We start from the raw sequence: 10960 nt of genomic DNA, 5'->3' as shown, positions 1-10960 counted from the left end.
GCCCCCTAACAATCACCCAAGCATACCTAATGAGCAATGCTAACAAATAATAGTAGTACAAGGAGCACAATGAAATGCAACCCCTATGCCATGATAGAAGATCTACCTGAATTGGGGGAAAGTTCTCTTAAAAACAAGTTTAAATACACCCCCTAGAACATAATCAAGTATGCCCAAATTTAGTGAGGATTCTCTTACTCATTTATACATTTTGGTCTAAGAGATGATGAAATCAATTTAATTTTATCTAATCTACAATAAGTGCATATATTATATTTAAGTTTCATTTGAGACCACGCAACAAACAGTTCGTCTGTACATAACATCTATGTCTACTTGAAGCAGAACCTAATGTCCTAGAATAGGATAGACAAGCATAGGCATGTGTCTGCGGAAAAGTTCCATTTTTTCCCCACAAGGGAAAATGATATAATGGGTGCATTTATACACCACTAAATTTACCACTCGAACCTGCGTAGTTGCACTCAAAAAGTGGCATGCAAGTAAAGATAAGCTAAGCATTTGTGTTGCTTTCATGTCAGGCACAGGGTTCTTATTCTGTGTTTGGCTAAACACGTGCATGTTTTACATTATAAGGAAAAAAACGCAATAAATGAATTGCGACTTTCAATTTGAAACAATAAGTCCATAAATCATCACCAGGATCTCCTCTACCTCAACATCTACACATAGGAGCTAAATGAAATCTGTTGTCACTGAAGTACTAGGATATCATAACAGCATCCAATGGGTCCAAAAATCCACAGAATCAAGGTCCAGCCACAATTCTACAACCACAATTGATCCACTCCACTCAAATGGGCAAGGGTTTAGGGTTTAGGGTTTAGGACTTGCCATGCATTCTAATGGACTAAATGACAGATCGTTTTGATTAAGGCTACCTGATTATCATGTTCGCTAATTATTATACCTTCTTAAATCCCCCAAGGGATTGAGCAAATATGACAGTAGAAAATCGCCTACATCACAGAAAAAGCCTCTGTACTGATAACATGACTTCTAAAGGTTACTCACAGTACCTCAGGAGCCTAATTCTCTTATGATACCCTTATCATTCTGATTAGCATAAACTGGTTGGCTTCAATGTTTGATACATTTGGACAGACATCGTCTTGACATTGGTCCTCCTCTGCCATAAGTGGAGCAGTGCTGAGAGGAATGGAAGTAGCCCTAAGGCTTGAAGTGATCACATAAGAAGCCAAACTCTGTTGCACTGGCTCCTGGATATGATAGCAATGCCACATCCGCCATCTATTTCAACACGTTAGTCCCAAATGCTTTTGCTAGCATTCAAAGGAAGACATCCAAATTCTAAGCAGGTAACATGTTTTCAATCAGTAAGCAAGCAAGAACTGGCCTAGACAATCAAGCAATGAATGAATAAAATGGCATGTATAATGTATCACTGGTGGAATTATACACAAACTAAGCATATGTATCAACAAATCTACATACTTCTTGTCCAAATTGCTGACAGAGGTCTAGTTCTTAAAGAAGCACAACATGATCAAGTTTATTCAAAAAATTTGGCCAAACAAAAACAGGGAAAACTCTCACTTAAGATGAGTTGAACGAACACTGACTCGCTGAATTATTTTATACAAGATTCAATCAAGTAGGAAGTATACTTGTAAAATAAAGCTGCAGTCCATCTTGGATAAAGCCCACGCAACAGAGTTGCGCACCTGCACAAGTAAAACCTTCCTTGAACCATTATTCGTTCATAAATGAACAAGACCAAGCTCTTCAAAAAATATATATCATTTCAGTCTCATACAATGGTGATTTTAAACTCGCTATTGAGTTTTGTAACAAAAGAATGCACACCAGATCTTATAGAATCAGAATCTATGAGGGTCCTTCAGTCAAAAGACCTGATAGGGAACTGAAGTAGAGAGCTGGAGCACATCGTTGACTTATTGGCACAAGATTATAAACTTATCCAGAAGTTAAACACATACAGGTCGAGAACATGCATTCACACCCGATAACCTGACACAGCCTGTAGATGAAACTCTCCTTTCTCAGAATTAGGCCCAAATGGCATCCAATGCAGATACGAGTACCTGGCAGGCACTCGAGACACTAAATATTTGCCATTAAATTCTCAGCCCTCAAAACTTCTGTACAAATCACTTGTTGCACATATATTGATATCCAACGCAAAACAAAAGCAACATTCACTCAACCTGTTTTGCCTCCCTCCTCAAGCCACAAGCATCTCCTTCTTCCGAGATGGCTTACCACACACACATGCAAAAAACAAAATATCCCAAATACTCCTCTCCCGTACAACTGGCTTTCTTTGCTCCTTTACTGTGATCCGATCAGCCATATATTTAAGGACAGCCTGCAAACAAGATAGGTAACCTTTAGAAGTGAACAGCATCAAAGCAATTTCATACATACACTATCTGCTTCTGTCTGTGTTGTTTCAAAAGACTCAGCTGGCCAGCTAGCCTAGTTTTACCTCTGTGCCTTTCTGAACAATGTCTGGGGGTGGTATGCGCAAAGGATTCCCGCCTAAGTTGAGCTCTTGCAAATTTGTAAGCATTGCAAATGAATCAGGTAGCACGGTGATCTGGTTGCAGCTCACATTCAGAACCTTGAGCTTCTGTAAGTTTCCAATTTGCTGCGGCAGCTCCTTTAATTCAGTAAAATTGGAGCTCAGATTTAACCTTGTTAGAGTGGTAACTTGGCAGAGACTTTCTGGAACAGATTGTATTTGATTGAAATGGACATCGAGTTCAGTCAAACTAGTCATAGAAGCCATAGTGGTCGGTAAGCTTGCCAAGTTATTCAGATGCACATCAAGGAGTCGAAGCTGTGAAAGCTTCCCAGTGGCTTCCGGCAATGCTTTCAACTGGTTAAACCCAGAAATCAGCTCAGTCAATCTTGTGCACTGTCCTATAGTGTATGGCAGCTCCTCAATCCTGTTATTCTCAATATTGAGAATTTCCAAACATGTGAGACTACCAATTGTATCAGGAAGTGCTATAAGTTGGTTAGAACTAGCATTCAGGTGAACAAGCTTGCACAAATTTCCTAACGAGTCCGGAAGAATGGTAAGCCGATTCCCACTCAGGTCCAATTCAGTGAGCCAAGTCATCTTCCCCAGGGATTCAGGAACCCATTCAATTTCCTTCAAAAATGCACCATGAAGATCTAGCTTCTTTTGCTCTTCTTTAGATGTAATGTCCAGAGTGCTCAGTGCATCCAAAACCTTCTTCATACCATTCCCTTCTTGGGCAAGTACCGGGGAGTTATCTTGAGGATGATCTCCATCTCCTTTGCCATTTACAAGAGAGACTATAGATCCCCTGGACAATTTCTCCTCTGTAAAAAGCATGCTAGAAAACTGAGAGCACTGAATGATACTATACACAAATAGCTGCTTCACGGTACGCAAAAAACATTGAGCATATATACATGCAGATAGGAAATACATTGAGACAAAAAGACACATGCAAGACAGCAAGTAAAAAATAGACAAGCAGGTAATGATACAAAACAGCAGGTAGACCATACAAACACAGCACCGTGAACATATAGACAAGCGTACATGCAAGACAGAAGCGACAAAACAGTAAACAAAGTATGAACATACATGCAAGACCAAATGTAGCATTCTCCAGTAAAATACAATCCACAGTAGAAAGAAGAAGAAATGTTTCAAACAATTACAAACTCGCTTCACTATAGTTCAAGCTTCCATTAACTGCACTGAAACACAAGTTAAAACAACAGTAGAAAAGAGAGTGCCCCAGGGTATAAAAGACAACAGAAGCAGCAATCATCACAAGAGACATCCAATGTAGGCAACAAAGACATTATAGCAACAAAGCCCACGTAACTGCTAGGCAAGCATTCAGAAACTATTTTTTCACAAACAGAACCAAAAACAATCCCACATCAAAAAATTGCATCCAGAAAATGTATTTTCCAAATATATATAACAGCACTCTCTTCTCTGTAATTCACTCGCAACACTTAAGACACTACCACAAAGTTAGACATCCAAAACAGGGAAGGGGTGGAAAAAGAAGGTTCCAAATTATGTACCTTCGGAAAATATAAGACATGACTTTAATAAGGTATAAGATACTTGAGCTCAGTGACTTGTGACATATAATTTGACCCAAGGAAAAATGAAGACAATACATTGAGCACAGAGTGGTTTCATTACATATTTTGTTCTCGATTTCTTAAGGACAATATACCTCAGCCGATTCAATAACTAACTAGATAGAAGGATAAGAAGTGCAAATCATAACTTTGAGATGCTCCAGGGTCAATCAGCTTGCAAGGAGCTAAAGCATACAGTACGAAAACAGGAAGAAAGTCAGGACAAATGCAGGTAAAGTTAGATACTACACATGCACTGATAAGACTTCCGGACATGTTAAAATCACACAGAACCATAAGGAAAATTTCAAATAAAAAACTGTATAAAAGCCAGCAAAGACCATTGCAATCAAATATATGCCACCCAACGGCCAACCCTCGTAAAGTATTCAATTGTATAGGGGCAAAATGTCACTGCAGAGTGTCAGAAAAGAGAAAAATGCTCCGAGAGCATGTAGACCATGCTGCTGGAAGCCCATCATATGCAACTAATTCTGAGCACCTAAAAACCTGTGGATAAAAGAGCTCAAGCCCTAAAAAGATGTACTTTGCATTGACAAATGGAACACAAAGGATTACCTCCCCTAGATTAAATATATGCACATCCAGAAACAAGAAAGAAAAAGAGAACCATGTAAGTAATATTCCAAAATCACTACATTTGAGAAAACTATGCAATGACATCCAACTTGACTCGTAGGAATGCACACTTGCAAGCATCTGTGTACCCAACTGGCTCAACCGAGACAAAACATGATCCAAATCAACTCGAAGAAATCCATGCTTGCAAACATCTGTGCACCCAACTAGCTCAAATCGGATGCGCAGCCATCATCCTACAACAAACTGTGCACCCAACTACTAGCTCAAATCAGATGAACAGGCATCATCCTACAACAAAATTTCTTTCCCAAACAAAACCTTAACTGTGCTACACACAATTCAGACCAAGGTAAAGTGAGGCAAAAACTATCATATTTAAACAAGCTCAACTAAGAATCAACAAAAAGCAGGATTTGGAACAATCAAAAGCATAAAATGTCACATAAGGCGCACACCTACAGCCATATCCTTGGAATACGTCCCACCTTGCCGTGAAGTAGAAAAAATATCATATTTAAACAAGCTCAACCAAGAATGAACAAAAAGCAGGATTTGGAAAAATCAAAAGCATAAAATGTCACATAGGGCACATACCTACAGCCATATCCTTGGAATGTGTCCCACCTTGCCGTGAAGTCCAAGATAGAGATCGATTCAAGTTCAGGGCAGGCAACTGCAACTTTGGAGACGTGGGGTGCTTTGATACGTGCTGAGACTTCTCGCTCTGATCATCTGAACCACCTGGTGTTGCTGATGCTGATGTCGATGCTCCTAAGTCCCAATCCGCATCCAAAACTGACCTTGCACTTCCTGTTGTTGTAGACGCAGATACCTCTTCGTGTGTAGGCTTCCGCAAAGCCAGCCCAGTATCAAAGAGAGTACTATGGGCTTGTTGAATCCATTCATCATATTTTCGGTGCCGCTGCTCCAGCTCAATGACAGCATCAGCAGCACGCTTCTGCTCAGTAGCATGTTCCACGAGGGCCTCATTGCACATCTCCTGGAGAGCAGCAAAGACACTGGGTGGTACATCAGGCGGGCGAGGCTGTCGCAGAAGGTCGGCTTGCTTGGCGGCTAAGGTTTCATCGACCTTAGCAATGGTGCCGAGGGCAAGCTCGAGCTCCGGGAACGAAGGGCGCGGAGGCAGGGCCTTCTTCAGCCTGAGCATCTCTGCGACCACCTCGTCAAGGGAGTGGAGGCCAGCACCCATGGTGGCACGAACGGCCTTTGAGAAACTCTTTGGAGGATAGGGAGATAAAAGAGTCCTCTCAGTCTATCCTCTGTTCCCGTTCAATTCGCTCCAAGGCCCGTTCTCCTCGACGCAGCAGCAGAAAAAACAGAGCAGCACCTACCAGCAGGTTGCGATTTGAAAGGAATTGTGATCGCGCCTGTGCCTAATCTGGAAAATTGCAGTTTGGGATTCTGTAGAATTAGGCGAATTTCGAGTCTGAGAAAGATCAATACTGCGAATTACGAAGGGCAGTAGCGCAAACTCGAGTCCTGGAGGACAAAGAACAGATGCGTCAGAAATGAAAAGATGCAGAAAGGAGAAATGACAATGTGAGACTATCCTGAATGCGAGCAATCGCACCTAATCTCCGCAATCCACTCTGAGAGACGCGCGGGGGGGGGGGGCGGCGAAGGAAGCGACCAAAAGGAGAAGGTTCGAAGCGAAGACGAACTCGAGAGAGTAAGCTACCATCTGGATAAATACAGGACAAGACTACGGGCGATGGAGGGATCCTGTGAGATAGAGAGCTTTTGTTGAAAGAGAGAAAGAACTAAAAATAACAAAAGGCGCCCCCACAAACAATTAAACCAAGAGAAGGTCCGAGATGAAGTCTGTCTCTGATTTACAAATGCTGTAATAAATAAATGTATAGAAAGGACCGCCCCAACATAGGCCCCTCCCATGTTTTAACACCCATCTCTAGAGCCAGGTTGCACCACGGGCACCACGGTTAACAAGGGTTTGAATTTCTTACTGCCATGCCCTTGCACCCACGCGATGCATGTAGGGGGTGGGGTGAAAGTAATCCTTCACTACACCTCTAAGCATTGCTGCAAAAGGTTGTGCTAAGTGTGTTTTAGCAGGGTTCAAGAAATTCACTGGATTGCACAAATGGCAAGCACACCTCAGCCTACCGCATTCTTGCAAGGTATATTTAATGTGAGCGGGCTAATAGCTCAAAGGATATAATACTATTTCCTTACATGTGTTGAGACTATGAGAGTAGTTGTGATAGAGAGACCCTATGTTGGGATTTTGATGCCCCTACAAACCCTCATGCAACTTTCCCAAGGTCAACTAAAGCAATGACTACTATAGAATTATGGGCATGCTAGTAGAGAATCAAATGCATATGTGTCAACTACAAGAAGAAATGCAAGTCATTTTTTTACCTGTTAATATAGAATGTTTACAAATATGGGAAGGATATCCCTCCTTCAGGTGTGGAGCAAATGTCACTCATTCTAAAAGGCCAAATTTCAGCCCTCTAGAATGGAGATCTATAAAGATTGCTTTAGAAATAATCTCTATCCCATGTAACGTGTGAAGAAAGATTCTATGAAAATTTTGTCGAGTATTTCAATTGAGATGGTGGAGATTAAAGCTCATGGAAAGTCTCTCTTGAGTCATAGAGGAAGCAAATCTTTACTACAAAAAGGGGGTATACAAAGGATGAGTCTAATGAGTTATTATTCTATATTTTAGACATCGTAACATTGTACGTTCTCTTCTAGTTCTTGTCATGTTCTAGTCTTGTCTTATAAATCAAGCAACACTCTTGTGAGTAGAATCTCATTTAATCGAGTTATCTCACAATCAAGTTTGAGTTCAATTTCTCTTTCAAGTTCTTCTCTTGTAAGTTGTGAGAGCAATCTCCTCACTCTCAAAGAGCAATTGGCGTGCCCATAACAAACACTTTCCTTATGTGCCATGACCAATCAAGAACCGCAAGCCTTATAGGAAATATAATATTAAGATAATCTAAATCTCCCCTCACACCAATTTTATGTGAAGAAAATGAGGATCAGTGGTGGTGAAGGATGGAAATGTGCTGCTTTAAAAGCATGAGAAGGAGAGCTCAAGTACAAGAAAAATATCTTGCTTATTAAGTTTCTCAAAATACTCGTATACTCTCTCATCTACTAAGAGTGACCTTTGGCCATGGTTATATATTCTTTGAGTGAGCTAGGGTTAGGGTTTCCCATGTCCCTAGTCTATTCACACCTCACCTTCCCTCATCCACCCTTGCTTATATAGGGTTCTTATGATATACTTCTAACACACACACCCCCTCAATGCCAAGGTGGCATTGGATTACACGGCATGTAAATCCCCCCCCCCCCCCCCAAATCAATATGTGGGAGGCCTTTATAAAGTAGGCTACAATGATGTTTATGAAAAGATGATACAAAGAATACTAGAAAAGGAGGTCATCAGGTGCTTTGGAGACATAGTTGGCCTCCAATTCTTTTGGTGCTTTAGTGGAGTTAGGACATTTACTGGTTATATGTCATGTTTGCTTATTGTTGCACTTTATTTTATTGGGATATTTTTTCCAGCAGTTGCTTATAGTATGAACCTTTCTATTGCAAAAGGAACATTTAGTGGAAATGGTATGAACTAAGAGTTGATCACTGGCTATTGAGGTAGATGCTTAACTAGTGGTTCCTTCCTTTTGATTTCTTTTTTTCCTCATCCAAACAAGATTGAATGACACCTTCAAGTATAGGATTTGGTACATTTGTTAGAGTAGTCACAAGAGTTGGGAAGACTTTTTGTACAACCTTTAAAAGTATTGCAATGGCATCTTCTTCAACAACTTGAGCTTGGGGGCCATTAGCCCCTAGTCTTCTCCTTGTTTGAATTCCAAGCTAAATACCCCTACTTTGTGGAAGATTTTGGAGTTCTTTCCTCTTGCACCATACAATTTCTCGAGCTCATCCCACTTCTCCTTTGTAGTTGCAAGTTGATCAATGTGGTGGATGAAGGATTCCTCCAAGTGCAACATTATTATAGCTTGGGCTCTTTCATCATCTTCTACATCTATAGGGTTGGATCGGTCAATGGAATTGGTCCCTTTGATGAAGGGCCAGCGTGGATTTGAGGTTTTACATCAACATAGGTCATGATAGAAAGGCCTTACCAATTGCACAAGGCAATGGCAATGTCTAATCCTTTATAAAGTGGGCAATAAGAGTAGAAGTAAATGAAATGATGCTTAAATTAAATAAGTAATAGCATAAATGTGATTTAAAATATGATTTAAAAATCAGCAAGATAACATTTGGAGAGGAGCAGTAACATGGTCTATGTGTTTATAATTTTACACATAGCCTTATAGTGTCACTTAATGAGATAGGCACTTAAAAATGTTAAATGGTGTTCATATCTCAGTCTTAACATTCAAATTTCTAATAAACATCAGTATAAGCAATATCAATAGATTTATCAATAGTGTTTAAGAATACTAATATCCAAGCTCATGGAAATGCATGTGTTGGAGTCAAGTTGAATGACGGGCTTGATGAAGGGAGCTCAAATAGTCACTATGTGTGACTAGCCTTCCCTTATTCAAATGTTACTAAAAGAATAAAGAATGAAGTGACAATGATAGGTGCTTGCCACCTACAGTGTATAGGTGTGCAAGTATTGTTAGTGTAACTAATGTACGGGTGGCTAGGCACATGTGTCTTTACCCCTAACAACCTCCCACTTAAAGGCAAATGTGCGCCTAATAAGAAAAGACCAAGAAAAAAGTAACAAAGTACAAGTGTACATAGTACAATAGGATGAGATTAGACATCATCTCATCCAATGCCCATGAACTTCCTAAGAAAGGCAAAACACTCCACTTAGAGAAGTTTGGTGAGTAGATTTTTAGGATTTTGGTCAGTAAGCTCAATGGACTTGTCCTGTACAGCCTCTCAAATAAAGTGGTAATGCACCTCAATGTGCTTTATCTTTGCATGGAAGATTGGATTCTTGGCCAACTAAATAGCACTCATAGAATCCGAATGTAGTGCAAAAACCACATTAATAATACCAAGGCCTACCACTAGATAACCTAACCAGAGAGTCTCCTTGTTGCAAGCCTCAATGGCTACAATATACTTTCCCTCAATAGTAAAGAGAGCCATGCATTTCTGCACCCTAGACATCCAAGAAACAACACATCCAACAAAGATGAAGACATAGCCAGAGGTGGACTTCCCACAGTCTGCATGTCCTACATAATCAAAGTCAGTGTATCCCACAACTCCTATATCCAGGCCACCATAACATATGCACATAGTTGATGTGCCCTTCAAGTACCTCATGATACCCTTTATGGCATCCCAATCCTGTCTACCAAGTGTAGCTATGTAGTGTGCCACAACTCGCACTGTAAATGCTATGCCAGGATGCGTAGTTGTCATGGCATACATCAAATTGCCCACTATGGATGCATAAGGGATCTTGGCCATCTTGTCATTCTGCTCATTTGACTACAGACAATCATCTTGAGTAACCTTTACGTGAAAAGGTAGAGGAGAGCCAATAGACTTACCATCCTACATATGAAATCGCTCAAAGGACTTTCTAGATATACTCCTTTTGTAATAGATAAAGAAGCCCCTTAGAGCAATCACATGTGATGTGCATCCGAAGAATATGTGAGGCATGTCCCATGTCCTTCATCTTAAAGCTCTTCTTGAGCTAAGTTTTCAAGGCGTCTAGCTCATCATGAGCTCTCCCAGCAATAAGCATATCATCCACATGGTATCAAAATCATAAGGCTACCATCACGAGCCTTCTTCATATATAAATACCAATCCATAGCACTATGGCTATATCCCTATGAATGCATAAAAGCATCGAACTTGTGGCACCATTCCCTAGGTGCTTGCTTAAGGCCATAAAGGCTCTTTCTCAACTTGTACACTATGTGTTCCTTGCCTTTTTTTCTCAAATCCCTTAGGGTGATACATATAAATCTCATCATGAAAATCCCCATGTAGAAAATCCGTCTTTATTATTCATCTAATAAAGGTCCATGAGTAACCAAGGCTAGTACCAAAACTATAGGGTCATCATTTTGACCACAGAAGAGAAGACTTCATTGAATTCAACACCATGTTCCTGCTTGAAACCCTTAGCTACCAATCTGGCTTGGGTGTCCAATAATACTTTTCAACTTGTATACCCACTTGCATGGTAATG

The 10960-nt window shown here is 40.5% G+C and overlaps 1 protein-coding gene across 2 annotated transcripts; it reads right to left on the bottom strand.

The window, feature by feature from the left end:
* Nucleotides 1–1713: 1713 nt before the first annotated feature.
* LOC148037641 (plant intracellular Ras-group-related LRR protein 4-like) lies at nt 1714–6555 on the bottom strand. 2 transcript variants are annotated; one of them, XM_087676587.1, is made up of 5 exons: nt 6341–6555; nt 5344–6249; nt 2492–3357; nt 2211–2371; nt 1714–2087 (listed from the first exon to the last, which is right to left on the bottom strand). In XM_087676587.1, exons 2-4 carry the CDS (start codon nt 5957–5959, stop codon nt 2228–2230), a joined length of 1626 nt encoding a protein of 541 aa, XP_087532713.1. In that variant the 5' UTR covers nt 5960–6249; nt 6341–6555; the 3' UTR covers nt 1714–2087; nt 2211–2227. The 2 variants fall into 2 exon arrangements, with proteins under 2 accessions (XP_087532713.1, XP_087532712.1); XM_087676586.1 differs by having other exon boundaries at nt 1714–2371; nt 6341–6553.
* Nucleotides 6556–10960: the final 4405 nt, after the last annotated feature.

Source organism: Lygodium microphyllum, chromosome 4, assembly GCF_053477565.2.
Source record: "Lygodium microphyllum isolate KBCC chromosome 4, Lygodium_microphyllum_v1.1.10, whole genome shotgun sequence".
NCBI lineage: Eukaryota > Viridiplantae > Streptophyta > Polypodiopsida > Schizaeales > Lygodiaceae > Lygodium > Lygodium microphyllum.
Note: the sequence above shows the minus strand (reverse complement) of the source record. Positions and strands in the feature narration are given on the sequence as shown.

Coding starts and splice junctions, on each gene's coding strand:
- LOC148037641 (XM_087676587.1), bottom strand. CDS start 5,959: ATGGGTGCTGGCCTCCACTCCCTTGACGAGGTGGTCGCAGAGATGCTC. Junction 3,358..5,343: donor TTCCAAGGATATGGCTGTAG/GTATGTGCCCTA, acceptor TGCTTTTTACAG/AGGAGAAATTGTCCAGGGGA. Junction 2,372..2,491: donor TTGTTCAGAAAGGCACAGAG/GTAAAACTAGGC, acceptor TCTTGTTTGCAG/GCTGTCCTTAAATATATGGC.